Source organism: Schistocerca serialis, chromosome 7, assembly GCF_023864345.2.
Source record: "Schistocerca serialis cubense isolate TAMUIC-IGC-003099 chromosome 7, iqSchSeri2.2, whole genome shotgun sequence".
Lineage (NCBI taxonomy): Eukaryota > Metazoa > Arthropoda > Insecta > Orthoptera > Acrididae > Schistocerca > Schistocerca serialis.
The window spans coordinates 594,162,519-594,183,218 of NC_064644.1; the positions used below are offsets into that span (position 1 = coordinate 594,162,519).

Sequence of the window (20,700 nt, forward strand, 5' to 3'; positions counted from 1 at the left end):
GATGATACCGCCTGGCGAGCAAGTTTCTACCGTTGCTTTACTCATAGTGCCAACGGTCTACTGTTAAACGAAGCTTGAGGTACTGCCGCAGTTTCTATTTATTTACAGATGTGTCTGTATTTGTTTTCTCGCAGCTCCTAGGGTAGACAATATGGTGAAATCCTAGGCATTTTGAATAATACAACACATTTAAACTCTAGATGATTGTTAAAGATGGAGACATCAGTGTAACTCTTATTTAGTGGATGGTATAAATGCCACATTAATATGTAATTTCGATTCAGTGCAATTAAACTCCTACACGCAGCCGCCTAAACCCTGAAGTGCGGAATCCGACAGAGGGAACATTATGCATGTAGCATCAATGATGAAAAAAACGTATCGTGATTACTGCAGCACGATATGAACATAAATATAATTTGATATGAACAAAAATATAATTTACACGTATCGGTCGATGGCGATTGTATCGGTTGCTGGTGGTCGTGAAAGATTCTTTATCTAATGAAAAGCCTTATTTTAAACTTGACGGATATAGGTAAAACCAGATTCCAAGCTACGAGCGGAACAGTCAAAGACAATCTGAAACGAAAGGCGGGAAGAGAAACACCTCAATTTCTATAAAGTAACGATTGTACCACCACTTTTTTATGCAAGCGAGGCATGGTAATGTCTAAAAATGACGAAAGCCATATAGAGGCAGTACACATTAAATGCCTTAGATCAGTCAAAGGATATACAAGGGCTGTCCTGAATGTAAGGAATGATCGTTCGCAAAATGGAACCACAGTGAGAATGAAAACTTATTTGTGACAGTTTTATTTCCCAGCAACTTCTCTACTTAGCCTCCGCCCCGACTTAGACACTTGTCGTAGCGTTGTACCAACTTTCCACTACCTACGTCATGGAAGGCAGCCGTTTTTGATTTCCGCTAATTATCTACGCTGACCTGCAGCTCGTTGTCGATGCCAAAATGTTGTCTTAAAAATGTTGTCTTCATAGCCAGCGGTTCATTTGAGCAGAGGTGAATATGAGAGGGAACCAAGTCCAGGCTCTACGGTGGGTAATAAAACACTTCCCATCGAAAATGTAGGGTTGCACGAAATCAGGAGAAATCTCCCAGCAGGCACCCATACTTGGTGGGAGTCATTATTTTGTAGGCATCTTTACGCGCTCGCTGTGCACACAGAATTGAGAAGAGGAACGAGACGCTGTCTACGGACATACTAGAGACACTGCCCAACACATCTGCGCAAACCTTACATCTGCGCAAACCTTCATCGGATTTTCACTGTGATTTACATTTCATAACCAAAGGTTCCTTACTTTCCGAATAGCCCTCGTACTGCAATGGATAAGATATCAAAAGGATGTAGTCAGACAAGAAACTTAACGTTTTAAGAAACAATAATAAATTATAGCAGAAAGAATGAAAGGGACATTTAAAGAGGACGTGAGATGGCAGAATACCGGAAACAGTTTACAACCACAAGCATGTGGGTCGAAGGAGAAAAAGATGGAAATGGTGGAAGTTGGAACGGATCATATGGCTTAAAATTCACTGAAAAGTGAGTGGAAGGAAAGGCGTATATACTAGTGTCGGGCGCAACTTTTCTACGCCTCCATGTGATGAAAGCGACACATGTGTCTTAAGGGACAAGTGTTTCCTATTAGCATGCTGAACATGAAAGGTAATCGCAACAGTCTTCCAGTAGGGTCCCTTCGTTGGAATACTGAATGTGTCATTTGTATTATACCTTACCATGGTATTATTACCAGACACTGGCAGCCCTTTTTAGTCGAAGGTGTTAATGTAAGTATTGAGGCTAATATCAGAAGAACTTTTGTTACCCATTTAGATCAACATTACAAGAGTCCGTTGGTTAATCATTGGCGGATTTTCCACATTCTGTATTTACACTTAAAAAGAGCACCGTAAACATTTAAAACAGTCAGATATGAGAACTGAATCTTATTTAGAGGTGTAGCGTCGTCGTCTTTCATATACAGAAATAATTTGTCGTTTGTTGCAGCCTTATGCAGGAATCACTTACCTGTACACTGTGTGCTGGAACATTCTGAATTATAGTTCAGTGGCTGAGTTTTAATATTTTTTCGGTGAAATTGCAATCGTAGAAAATGTAGACATATGTATGTGACTAATGGCTGTTATGTTATCGTCTTCAGATGTTTAGATCTGGATGTGGATACTGTTAGTGCGGAAATTATTACTAAAAGAAATATTTACACAGTTGACTATGAGTGATGCAAGAAAAGTTTTAATTGAATCGAAATAGATACAATACAAAGAATGATTCCATAATGGATAGACACAGGTCTCAACAATGTTTCAAACACAATTCATGCACACACATACACTCTGCTTAATTTTGCTTACTTCCCTATTGATATCCCTATCGGCACGGTATCTGATTTGTTTCGGTGACGAACTCACAACTCTGTATAGTTTTCATGTCAAATTGTCAGATATCACGATTACGTGCATTTTAAATAATCGCGCCATTAAGTCTAAGTGCAAAAATAAAATTGATAATATTAATTCAACGATATAACTTTGAAAACAAAAGAAGAAGTAACATCTAGGTTTAATCATTACGTTATTACTTATTGTTACTGTTATGTTTAAGGCAAACAAGAAAAACATTAATATTAATGATTATTTAATCTAATTACGATCTTACAAAAGAAAGAATAAAAGGAGTGATAGTAATGGTACCACACATTTAAAATAATTACATAACCTAAAGGTGATAATTTCTACAAATTAATACACCGAAGTTTGGTCTGTACGAATGTTATGCAATCTACGATCTTTCTTTATTTTCCTGTTTCAGAGACGATGTTGCGATTTTTCAGGGCATTTATCGTACGTTTCTTTTCCAAGGGAGCAATCATTATCAGTGTATTCATCATCCCCTGCGGTCGGCGGCTGCCGAGGAGCGGGACTGGTACCGACTGTGCGGGAGCCCCGGCTGTCTCCGGGTGCGGGTGTCGTCGCCGGCAGCCGGCTAGGCGGCGCAGGGGGTCGAGCGGCGTGCGTGCGAACGTGCGTGTGTGAGCGGGTGAGTGTGGTGCGTGTGCATGCTGTGAGGAGGCAATGTGCGTGAGGCGGCGGGCGCGTGCGCGGGCGCGCGCGCTAGTGGTGGCGGTGGAGGGATGACGATGACGGTGACGGTGACGGTGGCGTTGTCGGCGTCGGCGTCGGCGCTCACTTGCCGAGCAGGATCTTGCGCGGGGCGCCGATGTTCTGCCCCGCCTGCGACGCGCCCTTGTTGGTGCCCGCCTGCAGGCCGATGATGGCTTCGCCGGCGCGCAGCTGCTCCTCCGTGAACTCGCGCTTGTGCTCCTCGGCCGGCTTTGGCCCCAGGTAGGGTCCCTTCCACTCTGGGTGGCGGTAGGTCTGCGGGCAAACACGGCACAATGACACTGGGCCATCGGGAGTCTGGCACGTGCTCTGAGCAGAGCGAAAACGAGACTCCCACAAAATTAAACTGTGGCTTTTTTCATAGCGAAATGAGAGTGGGAACAGACAAATGAGGTATCAAACTGACCAGCGCGAGGTCTACTTTTGAAAAAGAAACTGCTTGGAAGTAATCAGAGTAATTAAGCAAAGTTTACTTAATGATTTGAGAAAATACTGAAATATAGTGTCCTAATTTTCATCTCTTCAGGCATAGCTATTTTGTGCATAAAAAGTGACATTGGTGTAGAAACTGTGGAATTGTTTCTTTCGTGCTCAAAAAGTAGAAGAGGTTTCAAATTGTATCATAAATTGAAACTTGTCTACTTTCTTTTGATGTATACAGGATGAGTCGGCTGCCCCTACCGACGTCGTTTTATGCAACCCGCAATGTTGTATCTGGCCTTGAAAAAGCACGAGCGAGATTCTCGTATTCTCTCGCTCGCTACGCGCAAAATATTAGTCCTACAGTAAAAAAAAAAAAAAAAAAAAAAAAAAAAAAAAAGGACGTATTTTATAGGAAATTGAAGGTAGTTAAATTTTATACTGGGATACGTTTTCGCTAGAAGCCGTACTTTTCGAATTATTCGAGAGAAACGTACAAAAGTGACCTCTAAACGTAGCCCGTCGCTCACACTCAGCCCTCACCGGTCAGGATTTCTAGTACATTGTTCATGGCACTTCCTCCTATCATTAGCAACTGCAAGAATTATTTCCCACATTCGATCTTTGTTGGTCTCCATTCACTGACCTTATTGCGCCACCGGCTTAGACGAACACTTACAAACTGTGAAATTGGCGTTTGTGTAAATTTAACCTAACAATGTTGTGAATTTTAACAGTATAAAGTAAGCAGTTATAGGGCTTTATTCGTCAGGCCTTCTGACTAAAAAACTACTCTCCTTGTAAGGGTTAAATTTCGATCGAAACGTCGACGCAATTACTTTTAGCGTAACGTTTACTAAAGTCGTTTTTCTTTCGTTACCCTCACGGGCACGTTTATATTAATGGCCGAATGCGCTGGTTGCGTAACAGCCCAATCAGTAGAGGCTAAAAAACGTCGAATATCGGAAATAGCGTAGTCGGCAAATTTTTTACAGTGAAGGCCAAACATAACATTGCGGGTTCCATAAAACGATTTCAGTAGGGACAGCTCAATCACCCTGTATGCTGTTGATAATAATGGAATACCGATCGATATGTAAGTATATCATATTTCATATTTTCCTGAAGAAAATTTGAAAATAAAATATTGAAAAAACGGTCAAATCTTTTGTGAAATGATTTGTTTAAAAGTAAAAACTAAATGGATTAGAAAATATTTGACACCCTGCATTTGCTGTACATGGTATCGAGCTGTTTCTCTACTATATTTCGTTTCTTGCTTTTCGGCAAATGAGTCCACGAAACATTTGACCATTTTTCTCAGTTTCTTTCTTTCTCTTCTTCGATTCATTAACCTGAACAGTACACATTATGACCACACATTATACACGGCGTTTCACGAACGATACTGTCTCTGGCACTGTGCGGGAACCACCACCCCTGTAGCTAGTCCTCGATCGCTTCATAAAGCGTGGCAGGTGGCCTATCGCTTTTAACCGAGGAAAGAAACTAGACACATTACGAGCGGTCTGCGAAAGAAGTCCCAGGTAGTTAATTGCTGTGTTCGCAGAGCTGTGCACTAGCCCAGACTGAAACCGCAGAGGGACGGCAGCGCAGCGCCCGACCAGCTTACATACTCTTCCTCAGCGACGGTTTAGCAACTGGCTATTGCAGTCATAACATGATGGAGAGATTGATCCTCTAATGCTCTTTTTTTATGATGCATTGCTGCAGTTATGGGAGTACGTGAATTCACAGAACAGTCAATGTTCAAGTTTTGAAAATCCTATTCGAAAGCCTCTGCGAGATGTGAAAATTGTGGGTGGCACAAAAATGTTCAACAATGATGTGGTTGGCCAGAAGAAGAATATCAGCCACCCTATTGAATGCGTGGCCATGCCAAGGCACATCGCTCTGGAAGACGACCCTAAAAATTCTGTAGTTGGTAATGAGCAATTTATAAATTTATTCGAATAACCGTGCTCCAAAGGTATTTTGCTTCTACAAATAAATATTTATGGCTAATCTCCTTAAATTCTTCCTGCTGGTTCTCCTCATCGTTTATATTGAATATGCTAATGCCACAGGGAAGTGCAGACTTAAAAGTTCGACCACGACAAGGTCTGATGCAGTTTTTTGAGTATTAATGAGAATACGGTAGTTTTCATTATTCTAGTTTTAAGCAAAGAGTTCAGGGAAACATGATCTATCGAGTCGCTAAATGTTTGTATAGGCAGGAAGGTCGATTTAGGCATCTGTTCTGTAGACTATTTTGTTTTGAGAATGATATTCTGTCATTGTGTTCTTAAAATACCACAACTGATCGTTCTTACTGAATACAGTAGTATGTTTAACATGTCAATAACGGAACACGTATGAGTTTTATTATACCGTTCTTCGTGAATTATACGCAAGAGTAAGTAATGCCCATCTGAGGATAGCTGACTTTCAGCGAATCAAGGTTAAGTCGCTGAGGATCAACAGGCGGAAGGGTCTGACGGTGAAATCTAATCCACGTGCTCTCATTAATAAGAAACTGACATCCTTGTATCGCCTGCTTCGCCACCACATTCGTCGTCGTCGCTCTCTTATTACCTCCATCACTACGCACGATGACCGTCAATTGATTGCTCGAGACGAGGTGACTCAAGCTTTACGTCAGTACTGCGCACAGATGTATGCGGAGGACGACGTTGTCGACCCCCCTGCAGATGCTAGTTTTGGGATCCTCTCTGAGATGATTGCGTCTGAGTCGAATGTTTTTAGCGCATTTTCCAAGAAGGTGAAGTGTTTGGTTTTATTGCTAATTCTTTCTCCCATAAATTCCCTGATCTGGACGACCTTCCGAAAGAATTTTATTTACGTTTTTGGCATCTCTTGGATTCTACTTTTACTTCCATTTTAAACGAGATTTCGCGGGGGAGAGCAGTGCCTGCGAGATTCAAGATGGGGAAAATTATTCTCATTCCACAGCACCATGGCCTTTTACAGGGGCTGATTTTCGTCTTCCCATGCTACTCAGTTTGGCTACAAACCTGTTGCATGGGCTATGAGCAGCAGACTATTCTTATTGCTTGGTTGTGTAGTTGTTCAACATCAGTGTTGCCTCCTTGGCCGTACAATTTTAACTCCGGCGCAGAATATAGGGGCGTGTTTTCGGTGTCGGCTGCTACATCTACTTATTGTGCACCTGGCTTCTTCGATGTTTCTAAGGCATTCTATCTCGTTAGTCACGCGTATGTCGCTCGCCTGTTGGAGACAGCTTCACCGTAACTGCACGTGTCGTCCTTCCTAGCGTGTACGAGGACATTCCAGCGTCAGTGGTGCTCAGTAGAAGCCTGACGCTACCGGTTGTTCTCTGTTGGAGAATGCCTTTGGACCGTCCTCTCTCTCTGTGCCTTGTTTACCCTGTCTCTTGAATCGTTGTTGCCGCAAGTTGCTGATCGGCTGTCACATTTAATACTCTTGTGGGGGAAACTCAAAACTAGGGAGTGTGCCGATGACGTGTGGTCCTCCTTCGTCGAAGGGAGGAAGTCTCCTTGTTAAAAGTGATACTCGATGATTTTGTGGTACTTTAGATGGGCGCTTAAATGAAGACAAATGCGAATTCCTCGAGCTACGCGGCTTCGAGGAGGCCGTTCTTTCTTGAGCAAGTACTTTGGTTCGGCATACATCTTTGGAGGTTGTCATTAATCGTTGCCCATTGAAGATGCCGGCTTTGAATTGGAAATATGAAACTGGCAGTATTCAGGGTGCTGCAGTGAAAGATGGACGACGCTCGCTTATCACTGAGTAGAAAGTACGAATATTGAATACCTATGTTTTGTGTAAGGAATATTATATAGTGCAGATCTTCCCCCTTCCCAAAATGGTAGCGATGAAATGCTGCAACTGTCTTGCCGATTTATAAGGAAAAGCCATATGTTTAAACTACGTTACGAGATTCTGATGAAGCCGCGCACGGAAGGAGGTTAGATCTTAGCTAACACACTCAAGGCGTCTGCATTCTACATCGGACGCATTAACCGTGAATTGCATACTGTCACGCCTCGCCTCTTCACTCTCCTACATCCAGTGAGTTTTGATTCGCCTGTTGATGTAGGTCGCTTTCATTTGAAACTGGATCAATTTCAAGAATTTTAGGTTGTGGTGAGCTATCTGAAGGATGACATTTTGAGGCGGCAAGTGGTGACGACTCAAATCCTGCTTGCTCACGGGGGCGGGGTGGTCTGCCCAACCCCGTTGAACTGTTATCACTGCGTGTTCGTTGGAAGGTTGTATGCAGCGGCATCAGTCTCCCGATTTACACGATGGAAGTGGCTTGCTCTTGGTACAAAGTCATTAATAACTTATTACCTACTAATGAACGTCTACACCGAATTGGACTTAGGAACACGGCTACATGTTGTCGCTGTGGTTCCTTGGACACGCTTCCGCTTAGATTAACCTGCAGTGATCACCTGGCGAACTGGCTCAGGCTACGCAATCAGCTTGCCTTCCTTCTGTCACTGCTTACACCACCGATAGTACCCTGCGGCCGGATTCCTCCTCCTTTCCGAAGTCGAAGACTAATTCCGTCATGTTATTAATTGCTCATTTTAAAGATTTTGTTGTTGCTAATGCATGTGTGGGAGGGGAGAGGATTATTTTTTGACATTTCAGCAGGAGATGCTTACTGCATTATAGGACGACTAGCAGTTGTCCCGATATCAGAACAATATTGCTTACAAGCTAAAGCCCACGTTTAGTAGACAGGATGTTGGTTCATGTGGACAGCGGGTGTGGCCTTTACCCGATACGGATGTCGTGACGCCCTGTCCACGTATAGGATCCTTATCATATCACGTTTCTATCTTTGGAAAGCTATTTCAACTGTTGTATTCTGCTATATTTAGAAAAAAGTAAAAAGCGGTCAAGACCACCAAACTGCTGGTCCGTGTTCGATTCTTCGTCGTGATTTTTTATTCGATATTTTAAAAAATGTGTTCAGCCGTGATGACCGCCATGCGGAGGTCCCACGTTCGAATCCGTGTTGGCCCGTCTAGGAACACAATGTGGAACTTTACCGTTTTACCTTCACCTGTATGTAGCGGTAGCGAAAAGCTGATGTCACACCTAGGTTCATTGACCTGCCAGTGTGGTTGCTTTCAAATCCCTCGTTGTTGTGCGTTAATCTGGAATGCTTATCAGGCTAATCTGGGATGCTTATCAAGCTAATCTGGGATGCTTATCAAGCTGAACTAACGAAATATGTAGGGGAGATTCAAAGACGGGAAGCGCGAATCGTCTCTGCTTCGTTTAGAATGGCGCTGTTGTCCGTGGAGAACCACACTCACAACCTTTCGAAAACAGTAGGAGCCAAGTAAAATGTTACTCCGTACAGCGTACATCTTACGTAATACTCACGGGTGCAAAATCAAAGAAAAAATAGGCTTAAACGGAGGGGTACGGATATCGCTCCTTTCACATTTGAACAGAGACGGAAAAAGAGGGGGGGGGGGGGGGGGACGATGTGAGTTATTCTGATCCAGCGTGTACCCTCCGACAATCATTTCACAGAGACTTTGGGGTATGACAGTAGATTTAAATTCAGTTACGTGGCAGCTCTCCAGTTAAAAATCTGCTATAATATTTGTAACAAGTACAGGAGGTAGAATGCTCGTTGTATGGTTTACAACGTTATAAAAGCATAATTTAACATGGAACGAGAGCGCTATGTAAATTTGAAAACCGCAGTCGGAATCAAATTGAGATCCTGGTGTCTTTCGTACCAACTGTTGGCAGCTTTTTCTGCAACAGTGGTTTATCATATTGCTGTGCTTTATAGTTCTTCCTGAACCCAGGCTATCTCAGCAATATATCAGTGGAGTACTGCACGTAATCACTACGACAGATGGTGGGAAGAGTGATACAACATTTACCTTGGTCTCAGTAAATAACGGAATACAATTGCTGCTGCTTTCAAACATATATATTAAATTCACGTATATCATTGGGTCGGAATCACGCTGGAGCTGTCAGTACTGCTGAGTGCCCGTGAACTAGTTGCAAACACGTCTGCCTATAATTATAACGTTAAAAATGAGTAGTCGTTACCCTCGGAAGAAGTTGTGGGTGTGACAGAAAGTACCGAAGCAGTGGTGCAGATCGCTCGCTCCAAGAATAGCCGTCGGCCTTTTGCAAAGTTGTTTGTCTAACCCTGGCACGGGCGCAGCTTTCTTTCCCAGGATCTGTTTATCTGAGACTGACTCTTGTTGCCCCTTTCTAACGCGAGCTGCCGGCTGACAGAAATAAACGGTCGCAACGACACGGCGTGAAATACAGCAACAAACTGACGGAACTCTCCTAAAAGCACGTCCACGAATACTGAGCTGCGCAGTTTCTGGGTCGGTAAGAAGACTTTACTCGCATGCTGTAGCTGTGTTCGAGCTCTACCGGTAGCTCAACAATGCTATTTTACTTTACTTACACAGTTGCCGCGAAGCGTAAAGTTTCTACCTAAAACCATCCCGTGTAATAACGAGAAGTACGGCAGAACATTGGTCCACCATTGTAACGGGATACGGCAGAGATTCTGCGTGGCATGCATTGAACAGGTCCGCGGCAAGTTCCCGTCGGTATACGGCATCAGAAGACACGTTGAGGGTGTGGAGCTGGCGCCAAAGCGTTCCACACGTATTCCATCAGGTTCAAATACGACGATTTTGCGGCCAGGACGTTAATGTTGGTTTACTATCACGATCCTCAAACCACTAAAGCACGATTATGGCCTTGTGAGACTGACAGTTAAACCTCTGGAAGTTGCCATCGCCGTCGGGGAAGACTTCAAGCATTAACAGTTGCAGGTGTTCCGCAGTGAAGTTCATGCAGTCGACAGATAGGGCCTCGGATTACTACCGCAGGCTCCACGGAGCTGAGGTGACAGCCCCCATACTGGCGCTACCGACCTGGTCCGTGGCGCTGTGCGTGTCTCGAGACTAGCCGTTCGCCTGGATGGCGGTGTGTCTGGACACGATCGCTGTCATGCTGTAAGAAGAAACCTTATTTATCTGACCAGGGACACACTTCCATTGATCCGGGGTCCAATTTCGATGATCCTGTCCCGCTGCAGTCTTAAGTGACGATATCATTGGGTCAACACCCGAACACATAGGAGACGTTTGCGTTTGTTGCGAAGCCCAGTGTTATAAAATGTGCGCCGAATGGTGTATCCCTGAAACACGTGTGCTGTACCAGCATTGTCCTCTGTCATCAGATCTGCCACACATCGCCGCGTGCCCTGCTCGCTCCCGACCTCCACGTTCTGCGACGAGTCGTCGAAGTCCAGAACCGTGTCGCCTACTCGTGACTGTAGCGCACTTCAACCGCTTTCCATATGTGCTGACGACAGCAGCACGCGAACTGCTGGCCATCTCCACGGTTTCCGATATGTTCGTTCCCAGGCGCCAGGCCATAACAATCTGGCCTCTGTCAAAACCGCCTGTGCCACTGGATTTCCTCTTTTGCGGCTTGTTTAGTTGCCAGAAAGATTCCCCGCTTGTATCCTTTCCTTTCCACAACAGCAGTAGGCGGAATTATGTGTCGCGGTGGGCAGTAGTCGTAATGTTCTGGCTCACTAGTGAACGTTCTCTGCGACAGAGGCGGGGGGAATAAACAAGTGGATGTCAGTATCCGACAAGCTGCCGTAAGAAAAGAAGATTAACATGTAAAGCACGCCTGCGATCACCTCATTATGGAGCGAGCACAAGCACTGGCAGGTCGAGAGTGGAGGAAGGAACCATTCTGGCGTTTGCATTATTACGCGGAAATGAGGAAATGAATCCGCTCCTGTTGAACGCAAATTCTGTGCCTCAGCCACTGCGTCACCTGGCTCGGCGCCACAGTGTGGTGTGTGGCGGAGGATAATTTCCCTACGTCCTTTTCCACTCTTCCGTTTGTAGTCAATTATTGGTACTGATGATTGTATGTCTCCCTGTCATCTTATAGTTTCATAATTTTATTGCCACGGTTATTTAATGATATATATGTGGAGACAAGTGTTCTAAAATGCACCTTACAGTCTGTGTCGAGCCTGATTTCCACTGCAGTGACTCGAAGCGAGCACAAGCCGACGAACTTCCTCAGACAATTTGCCAGTGTTCACTGGCATTCACTTGTACCTGTGGACAAGCATTTACGCTAGATGGAACACAAGATAACGAGCATACCTTATGAACGCTGCGTTATTGTTCTATGGCGCTAAAACATGATACAACACTATATAAAACCACCGTGTACTCTTTACAACCACGATGCAAAACTTTGATATTCAGAGGTGATTATTTTCCATGGCGAGCGCACTGGCTCTTACGAAGTAAGCAAAATGGTGTACGACAGGAAGAATTTATGTGTCTCAGTTTGTGCGTAAGCGTGAAATGCATGGAGGTAGTGCACTTAATAACAGTGATTTGCAGTTTTCCGTAGCATTATTCCATACCTTGCACATATGACGCTGGACGCTTTTCGTAGGGTTCCATCACAGACATTTCAGCTCTTCTAAATCCATTGCCGCTAATATGATTGTGAAGCGGAAACGCGAAGCAGCTAAAGGAAGAGCAGGTAGAGCTCATGTACTGACGAGTGGGCAACATCGAGAATTACGGAGGCTGGTTGTAGACACTCACTTGAAATCAGCGGAAAGAAACACTCGTGAGTTCTAAAGTGCTACCAGCAGTACATCATAACTGGCGCATAGGGAATTAAGAACAACAGGTTACAGTGGTCGAGCAGCTCTTCATATGCCACGCATTTCTGGAAGAGTGACCTGGACTGATGAATCACACTGTAATCTATGGTAATTCGATAGAAAGGTTTGGGTTTGGCGAATACCTGGAGAACATTACATGCCATCGTGTGTAGTCGCAACGGTGAAGTACAGAGGAAGCTGTGTTACAGTTTCTGGATGTTTTTCGTTGGCTCCTCATAGCGCTTAAGAAAACGCTAGATGGAGGAGGATATTGACACAATGAACTATTTCGATAGGATTCCAACACGATTTACAGCATTAAGTACTGCGTAGAATAGAGGAACAGTTCGGAGATGATCACTGTTTATATCAGCACAACAATGCAACCTGTCATAAAGCAGCCGTGAGGCAACGGCTGCCCACAGTCCACATCGCAATGAAACACCTCTGGGCAGTGTTAGAAAGTGAATTTCGCTCCAGCATCCCTTCCTTGTGACATCACCACCTTTTGTGGTTTCGGCACTTAAGGAGTAATGAGCTACAATTTCTCCATAGAGATTCAGACAATTTAACTACTCCCATGATATTTCAAGTCTTAGTAAAAACTAATGAATATTAATGTCCACTAATGTGTGTCAGGCTCCTTCTCATCGGATTCGTATATCCAGGGACAGTTTAATGCACAGAGTATGTGATTCTTGTCCAACGATTCGAGGCTGAAATGGCATTGTACTTATTACACGTTACTCTCTGTTACATCCGCCATCTAACAGACCGTATCTAAGAGTTACATGCATCTGTGTTTATTACATTTAAGATATACCACCTCTGTAAGTAAAATTTGTTGAATGTGTAGTAATAACAAAATCAACCTAAAGTAAAGAACAAAGAATGAAGTGAAATTATACCAATTGGAAGAATCACCACCAAAGTATTATTCTTCTGCCTTAGTTAAAAATTTAGATATCAGGCTGTAACAGTGCACTACATCTATAGTTAAAAAATATTCAGCATGTAAATGTGGGATATATATGTTACTACTGTAACTACAATTCTACAACAACTCGATCGGTTTCGTATTTTTACTTAAAATGAATGAAAATGGCGAACTATGTTAGACAGCTACATCTGTTCAGGAACTTTTCTATAGCAAATGCAGGACGCTTAAAGAGTATTTTAAGCTTTCGATCAGTTTAACCAACGCAAGTTCCTTCGTTAGAATTTGGCCGGAATGGTAACAGAGAAATGTCACCTTTCATCTGACCCTCTTTCCATTTGTATCTTCCCTCAGCCCAAGGAATTTAGTAGCATGGTGTTGCGTCAGCAGCGTTTTACGCTGTAGGCCGTCCAGTACCGGCAGAAGGTAGAGGGCACTTATGATTCCAGATAGCAGCTCTTTCCCAAAGTTCTCTGAAGCGCCTAACTACATTTTATGGTCTTACGAAACCCTTAGCATAGGTGTGCTTCATTTCCTGAAGATGGGTCCAAAGTCAGAGTTTGTTTCGGAATGTTGGGTTCTAGAGCTTACCGTCCTGCCCAGAGCGAAGAGGGTGGTGGTGACCTGCGCGATGTCTTTCTTCTCCCACAGGTCGACAGTCTGGAACACGTCGACGTCAGGTACTCCGTAGTCCTTCAGTGCTTGCTGGAACCTGGAATTGACAAGAGAAACAGTCAGTCATTGCGGCTTTAAGTAAATAACTGGAAGGACGATATTCCGAGGACCTGCTGTCTGACTTTGCGTATTAATAAGCAGAATGTAACAGCAGACTGCCATTGGCATCTCCAACAATGGGTAAACATTTATCCACCAACTCCAAACCAAAATAGCAGCGAGCCACAAGGTTTTGTTGCCAGAGATGTACAGTGTGATTTCTCGATGACACACAATAATATATAAAGAGAAAACAATATAGCCCGTTAAGAGAAAACCATATAGACCGTTATGAGACTAACACATCATGTGATAGCTCGTTTCCCAATAGTTCACGAGCTACATCTGTTTAAAACTGACAGGTATGGTAATAGTAAACTAAAGAGGCTATCATTTTAATGGATTCTCCCATCATTTACTTGTAGTAGAATTTTATATTTAAGATTAATCAATTAATATTTGTTTGCTACGAAACGAATTTCGGATTATTAGGCCATCGTCAGAGTAATCCCTAATAAGGCGGAAACTAGTTCGTAATAAACAATTATTAGCACGTAGTTTTCGTGGCAACATTCTTGAAGAAATGCTTCACTAAATTTTTGCCACTTCTGATCTGTTATTGTTATTGCCAAGAGATATTTCAATAGACCGCTACGTACTTTAGTTGGTCTATTTACTTCTTGGAGACGTCACGAACTCATGAAAAATCCATATGCTCCCAGAGATTATATAACCTACAGACGGATGTTGTGTGACTTCTTGAAATACACAGTAACGTTTAAAAAGCGAGTAATCTGTTCATCAGTTGTTTACACATTTCTATTGAGGACTTTGGCCTTTAACACTCCCCACAGATAAGTATGGGGGGAAAACTGTGTGCATAGCTTGACGGTGACAACACAACTGCGACTGATTTGGACGAAAATATGGGAACACCCAGAGAAATGGATGCTTGAACATAAATGCACATCAGTCTCTATTCATCTCGCTGTCGACAGGGAGTTAAACTCTAAACGTACTTCCTTTATGTGAATACAGATGGTAGCCAAGCCGGCAGATTGCGCTCTCGTATTTCGCCACGAACGGCACTTGTGCACTGTTCTCAGTATGTTGGAGTCCTGTAAGAACAGTGTCCTTTATGGTTGCGAGTGCATTATACCAACGTAGGCGAAAACATCGTCCGCTAAGTCACTACGCGGGCGAAATTGTATTGAGTGATCGTGACAGACGGTCAGAGAAGAGGACTGTGGCGAAATATAAGAGGACCACAGCTGCAAATGTCATAGCAGAACTCAATGTCGCACTCGCGATCCCTGTCAACACCAAATCAACACAAAGGCAGTTCCATCAGCTCTAAATTGTGGGCGACCTGGAATTTCAAAACCACTCATCAGTGATACCCGTAAGAGAAAAATGTGATAACGAATCCTGAAAACCTTGACTAATGAACGATGTAAGTGCGTTATTTGATCAAAAAAATGGTTCAAATGGCTCTGAGCACTATGGGACTTAACTGCTAAGGTCATCAGTCCCCTAGAACTTAGAACTACTTAAACCTAACTAATCTAAGAACTTCACACACATCCATGCCCGAGGCAGGATTCGAACCTGCAACCGTAGCGGTCGCGCGGTTCCAGACTGAAGCGCCTAGAACCGCTCGCCCACTCCGGCCGGCGTTATTTGATCGGTTGAGTTGTTTCGCACTGATTCAATCTTCTGACCGAGTTTACGTCCAACAAGTGAGAAGCGGCAGGAGTTAGACCTAGATTTGGGCAGCCATGTCGTAGTATTCCATGTGCCCCATGGGTACCCTGCAAGATCGAATTACTGCAAAGGATTTGCGATCCTTCTAGCCGATCAGGTCCATTCCATGCTATAAATTTTGTTTCCTGATGATGATGCTGTGTTCCAAGAGGACAGGACTCCTGTCCACACTGCTCGTATCGGCCAGAGCTGGTGTTTCGAGCACGAGGATGAATTTTCACATCTCCCATGGGACTACAGTTACCAAATGTCTATATTATTGAGCCTTTGTGGACTACATTTGGAGAAGGGTGTATGATAGCTATCCAACTCCATCATCGTTACCGTAGTTTGTGCCTGTTTTGCATCAAGAATGGTATAAGAATCATTCAAAGACCATGGGGAATCTATATTTATCCTTTCCTAGACGTCTGGAAGCTGATTCGAATGTCATTCCGCTCCCCACACGATAATAGGCCTAGTAATGTGTTCTATTTTTCATGTTTCCATATTTTCGTCCTACCCCTGTAGCACTTTTACTGAGACACTTGCTATAATACTGGCCGTGATAAAAATTCACGATTAATCTATTGTGCATAGTCACTAGTATGATTTTAATTAAACATCTAACATCACAGACATCGATCAGAAATGTAGTCATCGTATCCTGATTGTGGCCACTGTATGCAGTAAATCCATCGTCATCTTTCTTTCTTACTGATCATTAAGTGTTGCTGTAGTCAGTTTTCCACTCTATACACTTTGTTCTGTGTAACAGCAATAATCGGTATATTCGCTTTATAAGTCAAATTCCCGTCAATTTGAAGGTTTTTTTTTTATATAGATGTACTGCTGCAGTAGAATCGATAGAATCGTACACAATGCCCACACAAAAATCTTGCATACAGCATCAGGAACGTTAGGCTCCTCTGCTCTAGAAATACAGATTATTTGAGGCTCATCTAGATGAAATTTTTCTAATAATTTGGGTTCATTTCGAGGATCACTGGAGCAAATGTTGTTTGCTAAGAACACAGATTCGTAAGTGCTACTTTTCTGCAAAACAGAAATTTATTTTAGACCCGAGCACCAGTATTCATAACCGGGTTGTATAGTATTGTAAAGCGATTTTTCAAGGAACGGCTTGGGTGGAAAAAGGAGTGGATATTGGTGGAAAGAGAACAGAATGTAAACGATTTGCCGATGACATGGTACTAGCGGCAGAAAGTGAACGAACTGTAAATAAATTGTTAAAATATCTGAATAAAGCTCATATGGAATATGGGATGAGAATCAATACAGCAAAAAGAGAGAGTATGGTGATCGGCAAAGGAAGGAGACTGGCACATCTTAACGAAGGACAAGTTGTTATTAGCCAAGTAACAGCATTTAAATATCTTGGAAGTACGATTACTGCAGACTTAAGATCCCATTAGGAGATAAAAACTCACATTTCTACAGTAAAGGTGGCATTGAATAGAAAGAGATTTTAATGTGGCACACTAGATGAGAGTCTGAGGAAAAGACTTGGCAAGTGTTTTTCTGTGGTTTGGCATGCTACGGGGCAAAACATGGAAAATGCGACGAGAGCATCAGAAAGGGCAAGAATCATTTTAGATGTGGAGGAGAATGTACAGGATAAGCTGGATGGAAAGACTAAGGTACGAAAGAGTGTCGGAAAATATTGGTGAGAGAAGACTGCTGCAGATTATAAGAGAAATCAAGTAAAACTGGATGGGACTTTCGATGAGATGGTATCCCTCCTAACAGACTCTATCGATGCGGAACAAAGTTTTAATACGCCAGAAATTTTCATATCTGCGCACACTCTGCTGGAGAGTGAAAATTTCATTCACTGCACTGTGAAAACAGTTGGAGTGACTGTCTACAGACATTAAGGTGTTTGTTTGTAGTTCTGTCCCCGCTATCTTAGGTCACAGTTCCTGATGGACTTATGTATGATGCGAGAGAGGAAGATGTACGCATCTTGTGCCCAGATCCGGCTAACCTACGTGATCTGTGGACATTGGCATCTTGGTCCAATGTTATAGACAGCCTGAACACCATAATGTGTAATTTTACTCACTTGATGCGACCATTGTCTTCATGGCGAAAATGTATCCTATACACTACTAGGCAGGTGTGACGAATTCAATGTCTATTATTATACACGGTGTGCTAAAGAGTCACTGGAGACCTACATCAGCTCGCTCCTAATACGCCATCGTTGGAAATAGAGGCGCCTAAGTTTCGAGAAATTGACCGAGGAACAAGGATCCTCCACTAAGTACCGCTACAACGAAGTACTGTGGGAAGTTGCGAGTTTCTGGCAAATTGATCTGGCACGCACTCTGCTGCAATTGAAAAGGGTTCAGTGAGAATAAGATTGGGACACTGAATAGAGCAGTCTGACAAATTCGCCTGATTTTCTCCGAACCACGGTATAATGGACCTTGCTTTGTCCACAGGATCGCTGATGATGATGATGATGAGCGTTTGGCGCCTTTGGCCGGGAGGCCCCTCGCGGGGCAGGTCCGGCCGCCATATCGCAGGTCTTATTACATTCGGCGCCACATTGGGCGACCTGCACGCCGGATGGGGATGAAATGATGATGAACACAACACAACACCCAGTCCCTGAGCGGAGAAAATCTCCGACCCAGCCGGGAATCGAACCCGGGCCCAGAGGACGGCAATCCGTCACGCTAACCACTCAGCTACTGGGGCGGACCACAGGATCGCTGTCATGTTGCTAGAGGGAAGATGCGATTGCAAATAAAATAATATACTAAGCGACTGCTTTTTTCACAAAGAAGTTATCTGCATTGGATGTAGCACCTTTTTATTGTAATTACAGATGCGAAACAGAGAAAAATGGTCTTTTACTTTGATGGTTGAAATCATGACTAAATTTTCAGGGAACTCAAATAAAATTGTAGGGAAATTATGAATACTTCTGCGTGTTGTTCATTATAAAATGGTCCTGAATCTGTCATCTGATAGACTGTTTATTATTTTCTACTCGACTTTTTTGTTTGAGGCCTTGTATGGCCGCCCACACGCACGACTCGCCACGTGGTTGTCCTGATAAGTTCATTGTTTTACAATCAGGGTAACTATACGTCCTCCACACACGTATCTGATTGTCCCCTCGTAAAACCTTCCACTTGTTGAATGTCCATGATTATACACGATGTGCCGAAGAGTCACTGGACACCTACATCAGTTTACTCTTAAGACGCCATCGTTGGAAATAATTGCGTCTAATTCACGAGCAATTCACCCTTGGAGCAACTGACCCTTGGGACATGGTTCTTTTATTAAGTAACGCTACAACAAAGTACTGCGAGAAGTTGTGAGTTTCTGGCAAACTGATCTGGCACACATTCTGGTGCATTTCAGATGTGTACAATGGGAATAGAGGAGTCCGACAAATTCACCTAATTTTTCCGAACCACGATATAATGGGCCTTGCTTTGTCTAAAGGATCGTTGCCATGTCGGTACAGGGAAGGTGCGATTGCAAATAAAGTAAGGTATTAAGAGACCTATACTGTGTAATTCACAAAAAGTTATCACCATTAAGACGTAGCACCATTTTAGCGTAATAACGCCTTAGCATAAAATGAGCTGCGAAACAGAAAAAAATGGGCTGCACTTCAATAACTTACAAACATATATGTGTCTTTGTTGGTAAAGGTAGTAATTCTAAAACTGGAAAACAGGCCAATTTCGGATAGGCGTATATGAAGAAAAAAAGCTGAAAATCAAGTTGTTATTTCTGCAGTGATGCTGTAAGGCGTCTCTTGTTTTGTAAACACTCTGGTGCCACAGAGAGCCGTAGTGTTTTTAATGTTTTTTTTTCTCTCTTTGTGTTTCGTCTGAATAGACTCTCCTCCGCTGCTCTTCGAAAGCCAGACGTTATCTTAAGATGTTTCGCCTGCACGTGGGCCGCCTGCTCAGCTGTACTGCGGTCTGGGCTGTCTGCGCACAAGGCGCACCTCACTCTCTCACAACGATTTGTGCGGTTAGGCGTTCACATCCTGCTATCACGTGGCTACCTCACTTCGCTGTCCTCCACAGCTCTTGCAATGCCAAACGACGAAAACGAAAGAGCTTGCTCTATTTTGTCGGCGCGGTAAATGTTAACAGATCGCTGGAATTTCAGATTGATTACCTACTTAGTATTAGACCGTCGGCAACGTTCCTACTTGCAGCGGCTCTCTGATTTTTTAGATACGGAGAAAGCTGGGAGGATATCACTGTTCTTGTCAGAAAGAAGTAAAGAATAAAAGAATATTGATGTATCGTGAAATTAGATCTATGGAAAACAATATTTAGCAGAGGATAGCATACACTGACGTTACGCAATGGTAGACGACGGAGAGCACATGTGCTGAAGCCACAGCTAGGTACGTAGAACTATGATCAAGCAGAAGAGAGAGTACTGAACCAAGAGAGCAGATCAGGCTGACAAAAGAGCAGGTTCTGGTGAATCTTACCACATGGCTTGGTTAGTGATCGTAGCGCGGGGCACTCGTGTTCGCCGAAAATGACATGCATTCGTGATCGACATTGCTCTGCTCTGTTCAACGTGATAAACAGCCAAACTGCTACTAACTGTAAGGTCGTAAATGCCTTTAGCAGAACGCGGCCGGGGTGGTGACAAAGCTGCAGCTGCTTCTCTGTTTCGAAGCTCAAACTGAAAATGGGCTGGACGTTGCGACGGCCAGACCTTTTATAGTTTAGCTGACGCAAAAACTGCTGTAAATTTCCGACTTAAAAAAAAAAGGCCGTTGTCAAGTATGTAGGAGGGCTTCCCTACTAAGACATGGGAGTTGACCACGCCTTTTTGGCGACAGAGGTTCCCTGTTCTGCCTCAGTTCAAACAGTCGGAAATGTAGTTCTCAATGTATCTCCACGCCTCTGAGAGGAAGAGGAACGACTGTATAAAACTTGACTAGTTTCTGACGGTCGACGCCATTCTGTGGAAATT

General features: G+C 43.5%; 1 protein-coding gene across 1 annotated transcript in view; it reads right to left on the bottom strand.

Moving 5' to 3' along the window:
- Window positions 1-2,257: 2,257 nt before the first annotated feature.
- The window catches only part of LOC126412853 (muscle-specific protein 20), a 32,707-nt gene continuing 14,264 nt past the window's right edge, over window positions 2,258-20,700 (bottom strand). The window contains exons 3-4 of the mRNA XM_050082712.1: window positions 13,840-13,960; window positions 2,258-3,421 (exon numbers count right to left, since the gene is read on the bottom strand). Coding sequence (XP_049938669.1) covers window positions 3,230-3,421; window positions 13,840-13,960 — 313 coding nt within the window. The 3' untranslated portion in view covers window positions 2,258-3,229. The remainder of the gene's footprint in view (window positions 3,422-13,839; window positions 13,961-20,700) is intronic.